Source organism: Phragmites australis, chromosome 8 (assembly GCF_958298935.1).
Source record: "Phragmites australis chromosome 8, lpPhrAust1.1, whole genome shotgun sequence".
Classification (NCBI taxonomy): domain Eukaryota; kingdom Viridiplantae; phylum Streptophyta; class Magnoliopsida; order Poales; family Poaceae; genus Phragmites; species Phragmites australis.
The window spans coordinates 5503007-5525230 of NC_084928.1; the positions used below are offsets into that span (position 1 = coordinate 5503007).

General features: G+C 46.1%; 3 protein-coding genes and 1 pseudogene across 4 annotated transcripts; 2 read left to right on the top strand and 2 right to left on the bottom strand.

The window, feature by feature from the left end:
* The first annotated feature begins 6411 nt into the window (after positions 1 to 6411).
* On the top strand, positions 6412 to 7277 carry LOC133925797 (uncharacterized; annotated as a pseudogene).
* A 2438-nt stretch (positions 7278 to 9715) lies between these two features.
* On the bottom strand, positions 9716 to 12666 carry LOC133926419 (uncharacterized). Of its 2 annotated transcripts, none has more exons than XM_062372354.1 (8): positions 12512 to 12666; positions 12306 to 12404; positions 11994 to 12058; positions 11524 to 11591; positions 11126 to 11232; positions 10784 to 10833; positions 10615 to 10697; positions 9716 to 10015 (listed from the first exon to the last, which is right to left on the bottom strand). In XM_062372354.1, the coding sequence occupies exons 2-8, from the start codon at positions 12370 to 12372 to the stop codon at positions 9901 to 9903; spliced, it is 555 nt and encodes a 184-aa protein (XP_062228338.1). In that variant the 5' UTR covers positions 12373 to 12404; positions 12512 to 12666; the 3' UTR covers positions 9716 to 9900. The 2 variants fall into 2 exon arrangements, with proteins under 2 accessions (XP_062228338.1, XP_062228337.1); XM_062372353.1 differs by having other exon boundaries at positions 11970 to 12058; positions 12512 to 12665.
* A 91-nt stretch (positions 12667 to 12757) lies between these two features.
* On the top strand, positions 12758 to 16677 carry LOC133926420 (nucleolar GTP-binding protein 1-like). The gene is made up of 3 exons (XM_062372355.1): positions 12758 to 12897; positions 14168 to 16240; positions 16325 to 16677. Exon 2 carries the CDS (start codon positions 14199 to 14201, stop codon positions 16200 to 16202), a length of 2004 nt encoding a protein of 667 aa, XP_062228339.1. The 5' UTR covers positions 12758 to 12897; positions 14168 to 14198; the 3' UTR covers positions 16203 to 16240; positions 16325 to 16677.
* Positions 16678 to 17411: 734 nt separating this feature from the next.
* Positions 17412 to 21172, bottom strand: LOC133926421 (flocculation protein FLO11-like). The gene is made up of 4 exons (XM_062372356.1): positions 20564 to 21172; positions 18428 to 19817; positions 17954 to 18037; positions 17412 to 17841 (listed from the first exon to the last, which is right to left on the bottom strand). Exons 1-4 carry the CDS (start codon positions 20963 to 20965, stop codon positions 17792 to 17794), a joined length of 1926 nt encoding a protein of 641 aa, XP_062228340.1. The 5' UTR covers positions 20966 to 21172; the 3' UTR covers positions 17412 to 17791.
* Positions 21173 to 22224: the final 1052 nt, after the last annotated feature.

Sequence of the window (22224 nt, forward strand, 5' to 3'; positions counted from 1 at the left end):
TTTCAATTGGTATTATTTCATTGGATCATTGATTAAATTGGAGAAGTCACAGGAGAATTGCTCTCACAGGATGGTCTGGTGCTCTATGTGTTGAACTCACCGGAGTATTTCTGACAAAGGGGGAGAAGGCTAAGAACCTCACCGGATAGTCCGATGATCTGCACTTGGTAACATCGGAGTATTTTCTGCAGAGAAGAATACAAGTGTAGAAGACAAAAGATCAACCCACCAGATGATCTGGTGCTTGGTTTGTGCACATCAGATTATAGCACTGGAGTATTTCTTACAGAGACAACTACAAGTGTTGAAGAATGAAGAACAACACACCGGAAGGTCCGGTGCTCACCGGAAGGTCCGGTGCTCTAAGGATGAATGCACCAGAGAATTTTACACAGAAAGGTTGCAAAGGCTCGAATGGCTCAAGATAACTCACTGGAAGGTTCGATGATAGGTTTGAAGGTACACCGGAGTGTCCGGTCTTTATAGAGGCATTGAGTGAAGTTCTAACAGCCAGTTTCTGAAGATGTTTTTACCAGATGGTCCGGTGTTAGTACTACTGTTCTCACCGCATCATCTGGTGTTAACAACTTTTCTAAGCTGTTGGGAAAACGGCTAGTTAGTGGGTTTAAGGCTATAAATACCCCTTCACTTAGTCATTTTAATATGTGGCATATTGCTGGAGTCTAGAGAAACTCATATACACTTGAGAAGATATCCAAACCACCAAAGTGTTTAAAGTGATGATCCAAATCAATTAAGAATAAAATTAGTGAGTGATTAGTGCTTATAGGCCTAGAGAGAGTGTTGTTAGGTGATTGCTGCCTAGAAAGTGGATCAAGGAGTGATCCGAGCTTGTATTAAGAGGTACGCCGATGCCTTAGAGTCTTGATGACTCACCGACATCTTGTATCTTGGTGGCTCAAGCTTGTTGAACCTTTGGCTTGGTGTGGAGTGGCGGCAAGACACGTATACGGGATGCGGAGACCCTTGCCTTGGTGACTCAAACTCCAAAGTGATCGCAGTGGCAAGTGATCGAAAGAGAAGCTAGTGATGAGATATTACCTTGGTGGCTTGGTGACTCAAGAGTCATGACCGGGTGCCAACCGGGAGAATATCCTTTGTAGAGCTACAATATGGACTATAGGTGATATTCATGCCATCGATATCATGGGATAAAAATCCCTTATGCCAAGTTTGTCTATCTATCTTATTTACGTTTTCGTATTTACATTTTGACAATTTACCTTGCTAGAGTAGGTTGCAATCCTTTTGAGCGTTAGAGTAGACATACTAGACAAATCTAGAGCATATTAGATAAAAATTGAGATAGGTTTATCTTATGAAGTTTTCAAAACTGATTAGATCTTTAAATACCCTAATTTATTTTATCTCTTAGGACGTCACAGTTACTCACAGCTCAATAAGTATTGGAAGTCTCAATTAATCTCTCTCATAGAGTGCCTGGAATACAGCTTTCAGAGATGGGATCATACGATGTTGCAGAAAGTATCTAAGTCATAGAACCCTGAACTATGGCTCCTGTAGCTAAAAAATAGCAAATAAAGTAAAGCTTCCTGCCTACAGCAAAAATGAATGAACTCATCACTCCTAATCCAACGATGAGGGAAGACATTATGATGGCATGCAAAATGGTTGTCACTGCTAGTTCCTGCTACATTGAGATAACAGAAAAACAAAAAATGGAAACTATTTTTTTTTCCAGAGAACATCTGGTCCCATGATAACCACAGGTACGAAACAAATTAGCACTAATGTAGTAATATACCTCTTGGGGTGCCATTAAACAAACCATTCTGTTTGTCATTTTTTTTAAGCAAGCTCACATATATAACAATAAACACTGGAAAAAAAAAGGTCAATGCGTGAGAAAAGGAAATTTTCCCTCTGACGAAACATCTTCAAATGACACAACAAAGATATATCACCTGCAACTTGTTTATCTAGATCGGTAAGTGTTTTCCATGCAGATTAAAGGCGGTAGCTATGGTAGATATAACATCTACACAAGCATTCTGAGATTGATGATCCCATGTTCTGATGCTAACATATACACAAACATCTACACAAGCAATCTGAGGTTAACTATTTCAAGAAAGTAATTCCATTAAAAAACTCAGAAACATAGGCCGACAATCACATGTTGAGGATCTGAAATTAAGGAAATTCAGAATTAATTGCAAAGAACAAAAGCTCCAATCAAGTTAAGTGCACAAAGCAGAGGAATTGAGTAGAGGGATTGTAGCTTAAAAGAAAGAACATCAGAACAGCAAGGTAATCATGGAAGAAGAGCAGAAAGGGCGTCGCCTACCTTTAGCAGCAGGAGCAAGAGCTAATCGGCACAGTACGCAAGTGAACTCTCCCTGCTTAGCAACGACACCTCTCTCCTCCTCCTCGGCGACCTCCCCTCCTCAACCTCTTCATAGGCAACCTTCCTTCCCCGGTCAGTAGTAGAGAACGGAAGCAGAGGCAAGAGGAAGGTCAGTAGTAGAGAATGGAATGGGAGCTTCAACCTTTATGTAGTTTTATTTATGCGGGTTACCACATCGAGGTCCTCCATGTTCGACGGTTGCCATGTAACAATCGCTAGAGCTGGACATGTGCCATCGGCATGAAGGTTATTGACCAAGTCCTCCCTCCTGATTGAGCTGCCTGGGTACCCACCACCAGCTGTGTAGGTGAGGCTGGAGGCCCCATTATCAGCCATCGAGTTGAGGCCCAATTGTCAGCCGCCGAGGTGAAGCAGTATCATCACCATCCCCTAGGAGGAGAGTGTGCCGCCGCCAGATCAAGCGCCCCCAGGGGCTCGTAGCTTCCTCTCCTCCAGCCACGCCCACTCAAGCCGTCATTGTCGTCTCCGTGCCTCGTCCGATTCAGTCCATGCAGGCGGTTGTGCGATGCGTGCGTGCTGATGGTCGTACAGGCCTGAGGCGGATCCATGGAGATGGTGTGCGAGACAACGGTGTGTGGAGGTTGGCTCCCTGCCAAAGGTCATCACTTTACACCTTGCCCCGCCCCGAGTGTCGCCCCTTCCTCTCCTCCCTTCTCCCTCTCCTCCTGGGTGCAGCCCGTCGTCGCTTCCTCCACCTCCCTTCCTCTCCTCTCCTCCCGCCCACCGCTTGCTCCCCGTGTCGTCGTCGGCCGTAGGGAGCCTCTTGTATCCCGTCCAGCACAGTGACATGGCAGCCTCAATGCCTGGTGAGAGATGGGGTGTGCGCACAACGTGGTGGCACGATGGCTATTGTCAGTCGCCTGTGGCCCCTCCTCAAGCTTGTGCGGACATGGTGGTGGCGGTCTTGGCGGCATGAGATGGAGGAGCGGTGCCGGCAGAGCGCAAGAAGGCAGAGGGCGTAGGTGAGGGGATTGGACGAACGGCTTGGTCTTTGGGGGGAGGGGGCGACGCTCATTTTGCTACCGAGGATGGCGCCCCTGCATGAGGACTCGCCACGGCAGATGCCGCGAGGGCTCGGTGAGTCAGATGCGAGGGGTGCGACAGAAATGGGCTGGTTGGCGGTGGAGGGAGGGGCGGGGCAGCAAAAAGAGCCAGCTGGAAGAGGGCCACGTGTGGATGCTCAGGAATGGGAATCGCAAGGTCGGGGTTGGGTGGGAGCGAAACGAGAATCGAACGAAGTGAAACGGGAATGACGGAACGAAAAAGTCATTGTTCCTTTTTTAAGTATGACAGATTGGGAGTTGTATATTTGCAAAATAAAGATATAAAGTCCTACTCAAATTTTCCCAATACAATATGAAAACTTTCAAAATTTTCAATTGATGGTTTTCAAGCTAGGTTTCCCGCTGACAATCAACCTTTTTTCAAATAGGGGAATAGGGGGGTGATGGCATGGTCATCGCTCGCCATAGAGGAGCTCTAAGGAGGAAGACAGTAAACAGGTAAGTAACAGTTGGAACAGTTCAGGAGTGAGGTTGAGGTAATGATGGCCATCCAACGTGTGGGCTCACACGTCAGTGAAAAAAAATTGTTATGTTAGAATTAGATATTTTATTACTATCGGTGTATCAGGAAGCAGGGGTCCCCGAATCCTGAGGCCAGGCCAGCCATCCGCCACATGGCGCCATCCCGCGAGGTCTCTCCTGTAGGATGAGAAAATGTCAAGTCCCGGGAGAAGGTGCTCGGGGCCACGGTCAGAGGCCCCCGAGTACCCTAGTTCCCTGATGATCCACAGAATCCAAGTACCGGGAAGAAAGTGCTCGGGGAGGTGTACGGTCACCCCCGAGCACCCTAGTCCCCCGACGATCAGAAGAGCTAAGTTCCGGGAGAGAGTGCTCGGGGCGGCGTGCGGTGGCCCCCGAGCACTCGGTTCCCCGAGGATCCGTACAAGAGTGCTCGGGGCTGCACGCGGCAGCCCCCGAGCACTCGGTTCCCCGAGGGTCCGTGCAAGAGTGCTCGGGAGAGAGTGCTCGGGGAGGTGAACAGTATCCCCGAGCACCCGGCACCCCGAGAACAAGGATAGGCATTCTCGGGAGAGAGTGCTCGGGGATGTGAACAGTGCCCCCGAGCACTCGGTTCCCCAACGACCCAGAAAGACCCCCGAGGGGCCTTCCGATGAGGTGTCAACCAGTCAGAGGCCCGATGCCGTATTTAATGAGCGTGCGTGGCCTGACACCTCCAACTGCTCCCGCCGCGCTCAGCGTCAGTTCCTGCCCTGCTTTGGCAGAGACGCGTGGGGTCATTAATTGCACGAGTCCCGTCCCGTGCCATCCATCTTATCTCGGGATAACGTCGTAAGGACCAAGGCGTTCCGTCTGCCGCGCTGCCGTGGCAGGGGAACAAGACAGGGCGAGCACGCCGGGTTGCTCTGCGGCTGCCCGGTGGGCCCTCTCCACGGCGTCCGTTGCCAGGGCATTTATGGTGACAGGCGACCGGACGTGCGACGCATTTTCCACCACCGGTCACCTCGCCCAGAAGAAATGATGACGCCCTCTCCATTTATGGCGTCTCGGAACTCGAGCCCCCTCCTTCCGTTCGGGGCATGTCGCGGTCGGCGAGTACTTAAAGCAGCCGGCGGCACAGGACTGACGGACCGACCGACGACGAAAAATAGCGAGAGAACAAGAGACAAAGAATAGCACAACAGAGACCAAGAGCATACACAAAGAACACAGCGCAAGAGAAACACTGTGAGGAAGGCTGAGCCCAGTTACAGCCGAAGAACAAGGAGCTCCAAGCTCTTAGGCCCATATTCTTGTAACCAGCAACATCCTTGAGGGACTTCCTCAGGACAGTTATAGCATTCATACAGGAGTAGGGTATTACGCACCCGTGCGGCCCGAACCTGTCTAAATTCCGATGTGTTTACTTCTTCTTGCACTAGGTCAACACCCCCACCACCGGCTGTTGCATTCGTTCCCATTTATTTCTCCGACGAACTTATTCAGGATCATCCCCCGGTCGAATCTCTAAAAAAGGGTCTCTTGGGATCCCTGCGACAGGAGTTAATCCTCCGACAATTACCCTCACAAAATTTTACTAAAATTTTAGCAAAATTTTAATCCCTGTTGTCACTTATGTGCTCCAGGTGCATGTAGCATATTTCCCGTGTGAGACCATAAAATTGGGAAACAAAATGCAAAATCCCGCAGCAGCCATCATAGCATCTTCCCCTTTGGAGCCCCTCGATCTCAGCATCCAACGTCCCGAATTCAATCGGCGCCTCCTCCCCTCCTTCGATCATTAAGGTTGTGTTTGGTTAGAGGGTGATGTTGGATATAATAAGGTCATTCATATTTTTTAGCATGGGATGATCTAATTTTCTATTTGGTTGGGATGAATGGCATGAGCCAGTTTTTTATTTGGTTTGTGGGATTTAAAATGAATAGAATGAGCTAGTTTTCTGTTTGGTTGGTAGGATTAGAGTGGATAGGATGATTCATTCATATTTATATGCATTCCATAAGTATTTAGGTGAATTTGTGCATGTTTGAATTCAAATTTAATTAAAAAAGAATATCACATAAAAAGATAAAAATACATATAAATGAGTATTATAAAGGAACTTATTTTTTCAACAAATAACCTAGTGTTAAAAATATTTTTATAAATTAGTTCATCATATGAGAATAATATTAATGATTTTTTCTATATTTTTAAGAATTTATTTGAGGCATTAAAAATTTCTAGAAGTTATAAAAGTAGGTTTCTTTAGAAAATTTTGATTAAATATTGACTCATGCTTTTTTGATCAAACCAATTAAAATAGTTTGCTAGTGAGCTCTAGTTTACTCATAAAAACATTTATAATTTTTAGACTATTTTTATACTTTCTAATAAAATCAAACGTTAAAAAAATATAAACGAACACACTCACTAACGAACACAGCAGTGGCTCTATCCACTCGATTTCGGTCGAATCGGGCTCATCCAGCGCATTAAAAAATATTTCTCCATCCTAACCGCTCCATCCAACCTATTTAACGAACTAAATAACATAAAAACTGCATAGTAATCTTCGGATAAACGCACCCTAAATACCCCTTCACCATTCTCCTCCCACTCCATTCAACCAGAGAAAACAGAGCAACCGTGCGCGAGGCCAAGAACAGCACACCTCGCCGGCGAGATCGATGGACCTCATCGAGCACCCCCTCGAGGCCGTAGCCTTCCGCCTCTACTCCCTCCCGGAGGCCTCCATCGCTACTGGGGCAGCCGCCTGGACCTGCCTTGCAGCCGTCCTCGCCGCTGCGGCGGCCGCGGGCCTCTGGCGCCTCCGCTCCTCCACGCCCACTTCTGTTACCGGCGCCCCAAAGCCATTGGAGTTGGAGGCGTCCCCCGCGGAGAAGATGTCACTGGAGCCGGCGAGCCCGTCGGACAGGTCGCCGGAATCGGCCTCGTCGGAGGCGACGGATAGGCCGCCGGCGCCCTCGCCGAAGGAGAGGTACACTGCCTACTACCACGACAGTGCCCGCGTCGGGTGCTGCGACGTAGACGACGAGGAGGAGGAACAAGACGACGACGACGACGGACCCTTTCGGATGGGGGGTGGTGAGGTCGTTGCCTCTCACTCTCAGTCCGACGGCACCGGCCATGGATCAATACCGGAGCCCGACGGCGCTCAGCGGCAGCGTCGTGCGGCTGTGGGATCAGGCCGTCGACGGGGGCGTGACGGCGGTGGCGAGCCCGCGACGGAGGTGCAGAGTAATCGCCTAATCGGCCCCATCTCGACCTTCTGAACACCCAAAAGAGCAATAAAAATTGCATTTTTGGCGGTTTTTGAGCTGTCAACTGCATGTTCTAAACCTGTACCAGTATGTAAATACATTTCGCATTCGCCTAAAATTCCATCCCTCCATTGTGCCATTGCGTAAATTCAACTTTCTTTTTTTAAACGAAACGTAGTTTCAACTTTCAGCAGTTAGAAAATTTCTTCTTTTGACATTTCGGGCTGCAGAAATTGACATCCTATGATATTAATCTCACGGTTTACTGCAAAATGTTGCCACTAGTTACTAGCTAGGTTGGTGAAAGGCTTCTTCTAATCTCTGTTGGTGATGAGTGATGACCACAAGCAAGTTCGTGCAGAACTGGCTTTCGCACGCAAGTTCTAGTGCTCTACTCAATCCCAATGTTCTTCACCTTTCTTTGCAGGCTTCCAGAAGGCCCCTTTCTGTCACTCACTCCACTGTTACCGTAATAGCTAGAGTAATCTAGCTAGTAGCCCATCACTAGGCACGGCAGCATGTCGTGTCTGCCGGCACCATGTAGAGTCCGAGTGTCTCTGACATTTGTCGAAGAATCCCTGAGCTTGGTACACCTGTGAGACGCATAAGTTTAGCCGAGTGTCGGTGCCTGCTGGCTTCGGTCCGGCGCTTTTCCGCATTGCGGCGTTGTGGATAATTTTAGACCTAATCTATCTAGGTAATTGGTCAAAAGTTTGAGTCGTCTGTGTGGTGGTGCTCAAGTTAGTTTAGCCTTGTAGTTAGTTTATTGTGTTTTGTGATTTTTGTTTGATTTTTTTAATTAACCGAGTATGTTAATCCATCTTATTTTCTTTTTTATTAATATAATAGACAGTTTTTACGCTGGTTTGGTTAAAAAAATAGTGAGACACGCATAAGTTTAGCCGCTTCAGACTTGAGCTGTCAGTAATTTGGGCGGTTGGTGACAATTTGCTCTGACAAACAGTACAAGTGCAAAGCTGCTGCCCAACATGTGAATCATGTGACTTGTTGCTTCGAGCGTGAATGATATGGGGCCGAATCGTCGAGACCACAATGTTCTGGCTTGTATCTGTCCAATTGTGCTGTGCACCCTTAAGTCATCTGTTATGTCTCTTCAACGGAGCACGAAGTCATAGAGGAACAGTATTTTGGGAGAGGACGTGATGTCAAACACTGTAGCAAACTTTTTACTGTTTATAATATTGTAATATCAAATCTGACTCGTTTATTTTAAATCAATGGTTCACATCTCGTTGAACCTGACTTCACCGGAGGATAAAATCAGAGATCTCATTCCGGAGACACTCTGGCCCTAGTACTGCGGTATGTGGATGAGATCTGCCGCCGGGAAGGAGGGAAGCATCAAGCGCGAGAGATGCCGAGCAACCGAAAGGACGTGACCTTTTTGTGTGGCCAGCGGCGGCGTCTGCTACATCGGCTAGAGCTGGCTTGACGTACTCACCCTGTCCTGACCCGTGACGGTGAGTAGTGGGCTCTAGACAGGAACAGTACTAGAGTAGTTGCCAGTACTCGCGCAGCTACTCCCTTCTAGTGTTTAAAATCATAAAACCAGCTCCAGGATATATGCAAATCTCGCGTGGCTCAGGCGGCCGGGAAAAATATAAAACTAGACAACATACACGGTCGTATTTACCAAATAGATAATATGTCAATATATTTACAATTTTAGTATCTGTATTCGGTACACCGTGTGCTGAATATGACACTGTAGCTCATATTCGGCATACCGTGTGCCGAATAGTGATAGATGGTATAAATAAAATCTTCAGTCATGATGGCGCGAATACGTTCAACATCCACACCATCTATCACAGAACACACGGTATACTGAATATAGGTTGTAGTATCGAATATGGATACGCACCAGGAACGATGGTGTGAATGTTGAACGTATCCGTGCCATCATGACTGAAGATTTTATTTATACCATCTATCACAGAATTTAATAGCTAAATTAAAAAAAAAAGCAAACACCTGTGATCGTAAAAAAGATCTTTTATAAAATAGGATCCTATAAATTTACTTTTCAGATCTGTAGGTAGGCGCCGGTGGTGAGCGAGCGAGCTGGACGTTCGGCACGGGCACGGCGGGCGGACCCAGACGGTGTCGGTGTGCCCGCGGGAGATGGACCACGGGCGCTGCCACCTTCCTTGGATGGTGCCTTTGCGGGTGGCTGCGCGGAGGATGGGGGCCGGCAGCGAGCGCGAGCAGCTGGGCAACCGCGGGCACAGGGAGGGGCAAAGCGCCCCAACTCGCTCTCGCTTGACAAAGTGCCTGCAAATCGTACATAAAGCGCAAGTAGCGTGAAAGGCTGATATCACTTCTCCTATTCAAAATTCAAGCATCTCAAGTCGTTACGGGTCTAGAGACGTCAACTCAAAATACTCGATAAAATTTGCAGCTTATGTATCTGCTATTACTCGAACAATGGCCCATGCAGCAGACGACCAAAAAAAGGGGGCATAATATGCTGCAAACGTTTCAGCGTCCACACGCATACAGAAGAAGGATGCTTATTCAACCAAATGAAACAACGATCTCCGTATGTGATAACTCATCAATGAACAAAGGATCAGGAACCATCGGGACTTTCAGTAATAAGGCTAGAGTTAAGTTACACATTGTAAGCTACAAAATTGACTCTGCTGTAAGAATCCGTGTTCTCATAGATGATAAGTCTCTTCAGTGTGGCTTTGGTACATAGCCATCTACCGCAAAGTTTCGTGTGGCTGCAGGTAATGCCAGTCGCATGCCATCAAGTTCAGGCTTGGCTATCACTTGGCAGCCAAGTCGCGATCTGAATACAGTTACAGAATTTGAAGTCAGATTATAATCATGAAACTACTACATTCCACCTTAAATAATACTGGTTTTTTTTTTTTGCATGAATCTCTTAACTGTTGTGATTCGCATGTTAAACCAAGAATCAATATTTTGTTGTATGAGTAAAATAAAAGGTAAGCATTTTGCATGAACAGTGTCAGAACAGATCAATTAGTTAATTTTTATCAAATTAGTTTAGGTTGGCTTAATTGCAGCCCTTCATGCACATAAATATCATGCCTAGTTGCCACTGTAACTGCAGCTAGTTCATAAAGACTACACATAGGTTTTGGAAACTTTCAAGACTATTACGGAAACTACTGAATCATGTCTCCATTCTCTTATTTCCCCTCTCCTTGGAGGCCCACCAATTTTGTGTTTTGACCTCAACTCAACACCCATGGTCATAAAATACAGGACAGATTCTGACGATGCCTCCCACAGGCACAACTCATTGGTAGAACTAAAATATTTAAATGCTTGTTTGCACAATAAAGAGGTAGCTAGATTCAAGGCATTATAAATAAGAGAAAACAAAAAAAAAAACCAATCTGTTAGGGGATCTTCACTTACGTTTCTGTGAGCCCGAATGCAAGGTCAAGCATATCATTTTCTTCATCTGCTGGATCTTCTAACTTGTTGTAATATTTTACATCCTGGATAATATTAGATGTTCTAGTCAGCAGTGGTACTTCAATATCTCCAATATCATTAAATTTGCATAACTATATCTGGAGCATACCATAACTATGACATGACAAGTAGAACACGCAAGTGAACCTTCACATGCTCCTGCAGTAGCCAAAATACCATGGAAGAATTATTAACTACAACTGAAAATTGGTTGATAGAACATAAAGAAGACAGATTAAAATGCCTTCCGCATTCACGAAAGACAGTAACATCATGGCGAATCTGATGAACATGTTGATGGGGAGCCAGGTGATTGAGCATAACCAGTTTTTTTTAAAAGAATCCTATAATATCAGCAAGCATGTACTGACTAAAGAGATATTCAGGTATTCCTTAAGAGAAATCACATATTTGGAAGTAAAACAACACATTTCCAAATATGAGCTTTTACCTTCAAGTTCTATGTCATTTTCATGAGCGGCCTCTAACATGGACATTCCAACTGGAACACTGATCGTCTTTTCTGAGCCATCCTTGTTTACAAATGTTACCGAGATTCTGTACAGTACAGAGAAAAATGTGCTTGTCAGAGGACTGCTCCTCCTCAAAATAATTGCTGAAAGCTGAATCCTAACATATAGCAAAACCAATCAAGCTATTGTTTCAGGGAAGCTATTGCTTAGATGTGGAAGGAGCAGCCCCTCAAAAGGAGAGATAACGTTAACAAAAGGATTTCATGTTAGAAAAGGATGAGGACTAAGCTACTACTTAGTTCCAAGATACAAAGATAACTTGGTGTTCAAATTTCATGGCATATAAAAGGATGATATAAGAGACAAATGCACTTACTTCTCCTTCTCCTGACTGCTTTCATCATGATCACCACTACTTGTTGCAGTTGAAAAGAGGATGTTCCTCTCAAAAAAAAAAAAACAAGTATTCAATTCAATGAATAAAAATAAAATTGAGAGATAAATCATCACTTCTGCAGGTTCAAAGAGATATTTGTTTGCAGTTCTCAAAAAAGAGTGTACTATCTGCACAAAAGGAATGTCTGCGTAGCGAAAAATTGATCCTTTTTGCAATAGCCATTTCAGAATGGCGAATGCATAGATAGATCAATAAAATAGAGAACTAAATCCAGAAACAGGTAGATATAGTCCAAAACAGTGTTGATAGATTACATAACTGAATACTAGTTATATCTCTAGTGATAGCAGAAACAGAGGGTAACAGGGGGACTTGTTTCATCCAAACAATTTTTTCACTAGCAATCTTCAGTTCTTAGTTCTTACCAACGGTAGTACAGTAGGACTAACCACTGGGGTCAAATGCCGGCTGTCATGACCTTGATAGAAACTGCCTCGACTGCTAGGCAAATTTCCTGCAGATAAAAGTAACAGCAATCAGTAACAAAGGACGCGCTGATTCTGTACTTTACTACGCTAGCAATGCATAAACTCAGGAGTATTCCAAAGGCAGAACTCAAGAAACATGACTCTCAACTCAGCGTGAGGCTTAACATTCTGCCAAACCCTGGCTGCGTGAAATTGACAATTTTTCACCTCATCTTGAGCAATAACCAACAATAGGGGGCGGAAAGGAACACGAGACAAAGTGAAGCTACCAACCAGCTCTCGTCTCGGCTCTAGTCTCGCGCAGGAGCCGCGCCCCGAGCCGGGAGATCCTGGAGAACATCGCGGCACAGCCGAGCCTGCTCCCTCCGAACCCTAGAACAGCCCACGAAAACCACGAATCAGCGCAACAACCAACGCGCCGGGCGAGCAATCAGCGCGGAGAAGCGAGGGGCTCGGCTGGGCGCTGGGATGAAACTCACGGCTAACGAGGGGCCGAGCCTTCCGGAAGCGGCGGAAGCCGCAGGCCTCCTCTCCACGACGGCGGGAAGTGGGGAAGACGACGAGTGCAGTGAGGCCCTGAGCCGCCGTACGGTGGACTCTGGAGACACCCACCACCGCCGCCACAAAAAGTGGGCCGTGTGGCCCATTTAAATGGGCCCAATAAATTCCAGCCCGTCATCACCCAGGCTATAAGAGCCTCGGAGAAACCCGCCCTAACCCTCCCTCCTTCCCGTCGCCGCCAGAGGGGGACGCCCGCCCGCGCCGCCTTCACCCTATCACCACCAGCCTCCCGGCGAGGATTCGCCCTCTCCGGTTGCAACCACCGCTGCCTCCGCGAGCACTACTTCTTCGGCCGCCTCGCGAGGTGAGTAGCACTGGCATCCGTTTTCCTTTGCTCTCTGCTTGTGCGCGTGGTCGTCTATGGTGGTCTAGAACGAAGCTGGCCGGAATTTTGTCGAGAAAGCCGGTGCTTTTCCTGCTCCATGATTGTTGTCTCCTATTTCGTGTGATCCGTAGAGAGCTTGATAAGGCTTCGATCGATGAATGTTTTAGCGACCGATTAGATGCTGGTAGATGTGACATGCGAACATTAACAATGATATTGGGTGTAGTATGCCACGGAATTTGCAATCGTGCTTCTATTGCTGTTGTGATGCTGTTTCTGTGTAGATTTTATAGAACCAATCAAGATTGGTATGTTCTTAACGATGCAAAGGATGCTAGTAATCTCTTGTTGTCATGTTGCGTTTCTTATCTTAACTTTAAACGAAAATCAAGCTTGCCTACTGAATTGTTCTCGAATGCTTTCAATAGGTCATGCAATAGGTTTTGTACTTGCCTATGAGAGGCAGCTGCTGATGCCTAGTTTCGTTCTCTTTTACTTTCTGAATGTATTTTTGCTGTGTGTCATGGGAAAGTGCTGAAGTACTACGTTATATCAATTCATTTCCAGGGAGTGTTCTAGAGCTGTTTGGTTGTTGTCCTAAGGTTGCCAATATTTGCCAAAAAAAATTCCAAACAAATTTGGAGCCTGTTTGGTTCGCGCCCAAGTTTGCCACGCCTAAGGTTAGTCACGCCATAGATTTTTAGGGCTTGTTTGGTTGACTGCCACAACTGTGGCAAGCCACACTTTGTTAGCCCCTAGCCCTTAGTGCCACACTCAGGCGTGGCAAACTTAGGTGCGAACCAAACAGGCCCTTGGTGCCACACTTTTGCCTAGCCAAAGGGCATCTTGTCACATTTTTTAGTCTTTGACATGTGGGACCTAGGTGGCAGGAGAGGAATGTTGCCACAATTGTGGCTGTGAACCAAACAGACGCCTAACATGGTCAACCTTGCCTAACTTGAATTGTGGCGAAGTGTGGCAACTTGTGGTCACTAACCAAGCATGTTGTCACTTGTCCTAAAAGCATGTTCTAGTTTTATTATGTAAACTGGTCTGTTTCCTTTGATCTGATTTCATATGGTCATGTTAATCAATACTGTCTTATGAAAGTGCAGATTGATGCTTTGTGATTATCATTTCAAGTGAATGATTGCTAGATTGTTTCTTGGTCATATTATAGCAGGAACTTATATTATTCCTTGTTGTTATGCTGTATCGGTTTCACATGCAATCTTGTTTCATATTACAGGAATAGGTAGACTGAGCCTTGTATCAACAAGATGGTGCAATACAATTTCAAGAAGATCACTGTTGTCCCTCCTGGGAAGGACTTCATTGACATAATCTTGTCCCGCACTCAGAGGCAGACACCAACTGTTGTCCACAAGGGATATGCTATCTCCCGCATCCGCCAGTTTTATATGCGCAAGGTTAGGTATTCCCAGCAGAACTTTTACGAAAAGCTGTCCACCATCATTGATGAGTTCCCTCGACTGGATGACATCCACCCTTTCTATGGTGATCTTCTCCATGTGCTCTATAACAAGGATCACTACAAACTTGCCTTGGGCCAGATCAACACAGCTAGGAACATCATTGCAAAGATCTCCAAGGATTACTTGAGGCTGCTCAAGTATGGAGACTCCTTGTACCGGTGCAAGTGCCTGAAGGTAGCTGCACTAGGTCGCATGTGTACTGTTGTAAAGAGGATCGGTCCTAGTTTGGCATACTTGGAGCAGATCAGGCAGCACATGGCCAGACTTCCATCCATAGACCCAAACACCCGTACTGTGCTGATTTGTGGCTATCCAAATGTAGGAAAGAGCTCTTTCATGAACAAGATTACAAGGGCAGATGTTGATGTCCAGCCTTATGCTTTTACAACAAAATCCCTGTTTGTTGGTCATACAGATTACAAGTACCTGCGCTACCAAGTGATCGACACTCCAGGGATCCTTGATCGGCCTTTTGAGGATAGGAACATCATAGAAATGTGCAGCATCACTGCTCTGGCACACTTGAGGGCTGCAGTGCTGTTCTTTCTGGACATTTCTGGATCTTGTGGGTACAGCATTGCTCAGCAAGCTGCACTCTTCCACAGTATAAAGTCTCTGTTCATGAATAAGCCTCTGGTCATTGTGTGCAACAAGACTGACTTGCTACCCCTTGAAGGGCTTTCTGAGGAGGACATGAAACTAGTGATGGAGATGAAGGCAGAGGCTATGAAGACTATAGCTCAAGCTGGAGATCCTAATGAAGAGGGTGTTTTGTTGACTATGAGCACTTTAACAGATGATGGTGTGATGGCTGTTAAAAATGCTGCATGCGAGAGGCTTCTTGAACAGAGGGTGGATATAAAGATGAGATCAAAGAAGATGGTTGATTGCTTGAATAGGTTTCATGTTGCTGTGCCAAAGCCTCGTGACAACAAGGAGAGGCCTGTTTGCATTCCTCCTGCTGTTTTGGAAGCTCGGGTATATGCTGCTGCAAAGGAAAATAGGAAACTTGAGAAAGACCTTGAGATGGAGAATGGAGGTGCTGGGGTCTATTCTGCAAGTCTCAAGAAGCATTATATGTTGGCCAATGATGAATGGAAGGAAGATATTCTCCCTGAGATATTGGATGGGCATAATGTTGCCGATTTTCTGGATCCGGATATCCTGGAAAGGTGTGAAGAGTTGGAAAGAGAGGAGGGGCTTCGTCTTGAAGAGCAAGTTGCACAAGATGCTTTCCAGATTGATGGCCATGAATTAACTGAGGAACAGAAGGAGATTTTGGGTCAGATTAGGAAGAAGAAGGCATTACTCATCCAAGAGCATAGAATGAAGAAGAGAACTGCAGAAAGTCGTCCTATTGTTCCTAGGAAGTTTGACAAAGATAGGAAATTCACAACTGATAGAATGGGGCGGCAACTTTCCTCTATGGGTGTGGATCCTAGTGCAGCCATGGATAGAGCACGCAGCCGGTCAAGAGGTCGCAAGCGTGAGAGGTCACTGAGCACAGCTGCTGGTGATGATATGGAGATAGATGGCCAGCAATCCAATAAGAAACTGCGGACAAGATCAACATCTAGGTCGAAATCACGAGCACCCGAGGAGGTCACACCAGGAGAAGGGTTCAGGGACTCCGAGCAGAAGAAGAAGGCAATCAAGAAAGCAAAGGCCTCTACAAGGAATAGGAACAAGGAGGCTCGTCGTGGAGAGGCTGACCGTGTTATTCCCACCTTGAAACCAAAGCATCTATTCTCTGGGAAACGCTCTATTGGGAAGACAAGCAGGCGATAAGCAAATCAGCGTCCAGCTGCATTGCATCACTGGAACTGGTGGGTTATTTTTGCGATTCACATTTATTTCTCTATGCTACTGTTTCATGCTGATATTGAGTTTTCCCTGTGCCCGCGTTGCAGGAAATACAGATCTGCTGCAATCTTGGTGCAGACAATTACAGAAAGCAAGGCTTCAATGTCCAAATGGCATGATTTCTTCGATGATACACTACTCCGATATATGAACTCTGGAGTCTCATGTCCCTTCGTCCTCTCGAGACAGTTTTGCTAGCTTATACTAGTATTGAAGTATTCTACATTTGGCATATGGTTTAATTAGCAGAGGTGTTAATTTTGTTCTGATTGTACTAAGGCATTCTCATACCGAAGACCGTTTAGCACCTTTTTGCGGTTACCGTGGAATTCCTGTCAGATTTCAATTGGCGTTTGAAATGCAATGGTGAATTTTAAGATGCTGCAACGCTTTCACTGGAGCTTCCTGTTTGGCTATCGTAATTACAGAATCGCTGCTGCATCTTTTTTTTTACCCCAAAATGCGTTTTGTTGCCTCGTCAACCTAGCGATGTCTGCCATGCGAAGTTCGTGCTGCTGGCTTCGCTGGTAGCGATGTGGTTTGCGCCTGTTCGTCTCATGAGACACGGCAGAGAATTTTGCAGCCGTTCTTAACTTGTTACTGTTTTGTAACCCTTGTGTTTCCACTCTCGTTAACTACTAAAAAATCAGCAATAGGTAAATAAAGCTAAATCTAACATGGCTGGATGCATATTTGGAAGCATATTCAATTGTATTGTGTTGGAAGAAAAGGAACTGAGGAAGTCAGATAAAAAGCGTGATTTAAATCTTGAAAATATAATAAACTATTGATGAACTTCTAATATTCACGTGTCTTCTAAAACTGCTATCGTGCATGGGTTGATGGACTAGTTTAAACTACTCCCTCTAGTTTAAAATATCTGTTGCTGTTGACTTTAAGCATCAATGTTTGATTATTGATTTTTCACAAATACACACAAAAATCATTCTAAGGGTATAACATCCTTAAACTACTTTTGATTGCAAATCTAACAATAATATTTTCACATTACCTGCTTAAATATTTAAAAAAATATTATTGGTCAAAGTTGCAACAGTACCATCAACAGTGTCAATCATTTGAAAACAGAGGTAGTAATTTATATTGATTATTGAAATATGTTCATAAAACCAAATAAAATTATATCGATATGTTTTTGAAGCAAACCTAAACATATTGTTCCTTTTGCAGTGTCTGCACATATTACTTTCATATATGTTCGCTATAAATATCCATAAAAGATATTGATATTTTTTTAAATGCTTGACTGCATGGATAAAAAATATTACTTATCTTCTTTTACTGCAAGAAGTTTTATGTAAGAAAAATTTAGACTTGGCACCATATTCAGGACTCATATGACCAACAATTCAGTCATCCGCAGCGCTGTAATCCTACAGAATCCAAACATCACTGATTGCCGTATCAGGTGAACCAAGAATCTTAGAATGCCATGTACAGCAACGAACCCTCAAATCTGAAATGCACAGCAACTGCGTAGTCTGTGCGCGGCATCAGTTTGCTCTAGACTTGAACGATGAAAACGAGAAGAACGATCGATGTACTGCAATCACAAAAACAAGAGCGCGTAATTAGAGTGCTGGTGAAAAGAACCAAGATGCAGGCTCTGTTCATGAACATAGGATGGATGCATGTCAAATTCGTGTTGGCAGAACCTCTTGGTGATTTGACGTGCGGAACTGCTTCCTTCAGTTCTGCATTTGCTGGGTAAGATGGCACAAAGCTTTGCAAGGATCGAACTGCACACATCACAATTCATAAGCATGTTGGTAATCACAAAGCTGACAAACGGGAGCATGAAAATGTCCTATGTTCCTAGTTTTGAACAAATACCCGCATTCCTTGTTTCTTATCGCGGAAGGTTGAAAAATGGAAAATAAATATTGGCAGGCTGGTGTTATGTGCAATGGTGATAAGGATGTTTATTGACAGACAGAATAGAAATTCTCTAAAATCTTGTCATTTTTATTTGATGGAGCTAAATTATTCAGTTACTCTCTGATGTTTAAACACAGAAATTATCCAGTTACGGTGCAAAGATGTTCACTTATTCAGACAAATAGCATCTGAATCAGATATTCTGATATGTACAATGCTTATGTGACTACCAGAAAGGCCAGAAGAATTACCGTGTGGAGAGATGACATAACTGTTGTCCAGATCATCTGTAGCAGCAGCAGCAGCATCGTAGGAGCCCAATCTCGCCTTGATGGAATCACCCGATGGCCGTCCACTCATGCTGCCATCACCAACCGGAGGTCTAGAGGCCAGGGAATGCGGCGCGCGCTCGACGACGACCGCAGCCTCGCCTCCATTACCGTGTTTCTTGCCAAAGGTCAGGAACCGCTTGAGTCCGGTCATCGCATCCATCGGTGACTGCACGGTGATGGAAACGGTAACGCTGCATCTCGGAGTGGTCGGGATCGGTAGGCTCTTCTCGGGATCCTCCTCTTCAGGGTTCTTTCTTATCCGTGCGGCGTCGGATTCCGGCGATGGCACGGTGGGTGGAGTGCTGCATGACGCCAGGCTCTGGAGCGGGGAATCCGTGGCCGAGGTGTTCAGCACTGATCTTTGGGAGAAAGAGGACTGCACGTTTGAGTACAGTGATTCGGAGCTCGCCCTCCGGGACGCTTCTTCTGTGTCAGCCACCGGGCTTTCTCTGGCGATGGCGATGGCGTTGGCGTCTGATGATTCCATGGCGTCTTCGACATTGCCGCTGTCCCTGTCCTCAGACGTTGGCTCAGCGTCTGAAGCTGTTGCAGGAATATTCAGTGCCTGATCATCGCTGTCCTTCTTGATGTACACGTAACTTGGCTCGGTGTCGGAGTCGCCGGTGATCTCTACACTCCCAAACTTGTCAGAAGATTGAACGACACCCTCATCGTTGCTTTTGTCATCGGCATTGCCACCACCGGCCCGAGCAATCTCGCTGCAGTCAGGTTCGTCTCTGGGAATCACCAAAGGCGGTGATGTGGCCTCGGAGCCATTGCCTGATCTCCTAAGACGAAACGGCTCGGGAGCAACGGCAGAAGCCTTCTTGAGGTCGGCGAGAACGGCATGCTCACTGAAACAGGGACCGCTCTGCATCACGGCAATGGCATCGGCGTCCGGCGGCGGAGGCGGTTCTTTCACGTTACTGACGCTATCGCAGCTCGACCGCGGCGGCTGGAACTGCGGCGTCCTCGGGCTCTCCCTGACGGAGGAGCAGCCGCGGTCCTTGAGCAGGCTCCTGCTTCGTGACAATGCCATTCTTGGCCTCGGCGTCGCGGCTGACGCCGCCGCCGCGGTGGACGGCGGTGGCAACCTGTTCTCCTTCCGTGGGGTGGTGGGTGGCTCCGCCTGCGGCATGCCCCGGTGCAGGTGCGACGATCGCCGCCTGGGGGTGGACAGCCTCGGGCTGGCTGCCGCCGGTGACGGTGGCATGCTTGTCCGGGGACGCGCGAGCTTCGTGGCTGGACTGCATCTTGGCGTAACAGGGGCGATTGGTTTCACTTTCACCTCCAACTTCCAGGGCTTTTGCTGCAGACTCGTCATAGTTTTAGCACTTGGTCACCAAATCGTCGTAATTTCTAGGATTAAGGTCATGTAGGTTCCACATCTCAGCTCGATTTGGAGTTTGTAAATTAAATTAAAGTAATTTAAGTTATACTTTTAGCCTGAAATGTAAATATGATGTCTCATTCAAACACCTGATGTCGCTCAGCTCTAACTCAACGAATTCTTAAAGACGGAAATATTCAACTTAGAAAATTTTAGAGCTGAAACTCTGTCAAACAAATTGACTTATATACCTATTAACTGTTTGCTAAGTTTTCACTGGATAATCATACATCAAGAAAAAGAAGTATGAAGGCGTGGAACATGGCGTGCCTCACCTAAAAGCCTGGTGTAATACGATAGCTCAACTAAATAACAAATCTTTTACTAAAAGATCTAAATAACGGATCACAAGAAAGGCACAAAAGTATGCCTACAGCGCAAGGATCAAGAAGAAGCAGAAAACGTGATAGTTGTTGAAGCTTCCAAAAAGTGCACAAAACAAGTGTGGCAATCGGTAATGGTTTTAACTTTTACACCGGAACATGAACAGCGAAAAAGATGTGTTCATTTGAAAAAGATGAGCACAAAATGGACAGAAAAATTTCAAGAACAGGGAAAAACGTGTGTGGCAATCGTACGTACAGTAAGATGTTACTATGTCGGCTGCAAGGAAGGAAAATGGTAAAGAAAAGGGATGGCGTCGGGAAGCATTGCCGAGAGTTTACCTCTGCGGCGTGGCCGACGGCCGTGAGGTCGCCGTCGCCGCTGCGTCGGCCGCGGGAGCCGGCACGGTCGAGGCGCGCCCAGAGCGCCTTCATCTCGGCCTCCTTACGCTCCATGCGCGCGCGCCACTCCTGGCGCAGCCTCTCGTCCCTCCTCCTCACGTACTCCTCGTACCTCCTCCCCCTCACGTGGCCGGCCACGTCCCCATCGCCGCGCTCCTCCGCCTCCCGCTCGTCCTCGGCGCCGCCGGCGCGATCGGCGGCGGCATGCGCCCTCCTCTCGGCGAGCCGCCGCTTGTACCCGGCGAAGTCCCGCTCCAGCTCGGCCCCCTTCGCCCACAGGTCCCCCGTGCTCCCTGCCGCGCGCAGCATGGTGCTGGCTGGCGCTGGCGCCCGCGACGACATGGTCGTCGCCGGCCTTCGCCTCGTACGCGTTTGCTTCGCTCGCGTCGATAGCTGGGGGATGCGAGGCGAGGCGAGGCGCGCGCGCTCGCGCGGCTACGTGCGACGTGACGGGGGCATTCGGGCTTGGTGCGTTGCGTTTTTTCTACTTGGAGCTGGACGCGGTCGCGGGCGGCACGGGCGCGAGCGGCCGTGGCCGGGCGAAACACGACGAGTGCGTTTTGGGTCGGCATGTGGAGCGCTGATAGAAATGTTTTGTATTTTTTTATATTAGATCGATTCAAAACTAAAAAATAAATTAAAGATTTATCCTAATTCAATTAAATTAAAAAATGAAGTAATTATGAAACTAGAAGTAACTATTAGATACTCATTTGCATCTATATCCGCTGTTCACGATGGTTCCGGCTGGAGAGGGGAGAAATAGCCTGGGTCATACAGATTAGGTTGTTCCTTGGGTAATTTTTGGGCATATTTTTAGTAAGGTTTAGTTACATGGGAGGATTGTATCTAGCGAAATCCCGTATGAAAAAAAAGTTGCAATAAAGTTATTTTCAACAGATACTCTAAAATTTATCTTTTATAATACTATTACAGCATCATCTATTTTTTCTATCTCCAGCAACTAATTTATTTCCTAACTTTTCATTACTCTTATCCTCCTTTCGAACCCACAATTATTCTCTATAAATAATAATAAAGGAGAGAGGATCAGCAAATTTAAGGTACACTCTTCTCTCTCCGTATCCCTATTGCATCATTGTAGCACTCAAAGCTGTCGTTACTGGAGCTCGTTTGCAGCTGCACCGTCACCATATCGGCTATTGTATCAATTGATATAGTCATCTCTGGAGTTAGCCTAACAGGGGACCACCAGTGACAGTAGAAGCCAGATTTTTTCTAAAAAATACTTATTTTTTATTATATTACAAAATTAGGTCTCATTTGCAAAATTTACATATATAGACCCATGTGGCCTAACATGGAGTAAAATCAGAGAAAAAAATCGCGTTCATTTGCTTAGACATTCAAAACACCATTCAAATAGTCACATACAATTCTGAATTTTTTGGGGAGTGTAGAGTATGCTACCTTCAAGTGCTTCACAAAATTTCATCCCAATTTGTGAATTGTACAATCAGAAGCAAAAAATTCCAGGGAAACAAAATTGTTTTTCTTTTTGTTTCTAATGGTACAAGCCATTATTTGCAGATTGTGAATTACAAGCCACACAATTTTTTCAGAATGTATAGTGGCTGTTT

Bases quoted from the DNA above. Each gene is read 5' to 3' on its own strand.
- LOC133926419 (XM_062372353.1), bottom strand. From the start codon at position 12,372: ATGTTCTCCAGGATCTCCCGGCTCGGGGCGCGGCTCCTGCGCGAGACT. The intron at 11,233-11,523 runs GTAAGTGCATTT...TGTACTGTACAG, and splicing joins AGCAGTCAGGAGAAGGAGAA to AATCTCGGTAACATTTGTAA. The intron at 10,834-11,125 runs GTAAAAGCTCAT...TGGCTACTGCAG, and splicing joins AAATGACATAGAACTTGAAG to GAGCATGTGAAGGTTCACTT.
- LOC133926420 (XM_062372355.1), top strand. From the start codon at position 14,199: ATGGTGCAATACAATTTCAAGAAGATCACTGTTGTCCCTCCTGGGAAG.
- LOC133926421 (XM_062372356.1), bottom strand. From the start codon at position 20,965: ATGTCGTCGCGGGCGCCAGCGCCAGCCAGCACCATGCTGCGCGCGGCA. The intron at 18,038-18,427 runs GTAATTCTTCTG...TGATGTGTGCAG, and splicing joins TTATGTCATCTCTCCACACG to TTCGATCCTTGCAAAGCTTT. The intron at 17,842-17,953 runs GTTCTGCCAACA...TTGTGATTGCAG, and splicing joins GCACGTCAAATCACCAAGAG to TACATCGATCGTTCTTCTCG.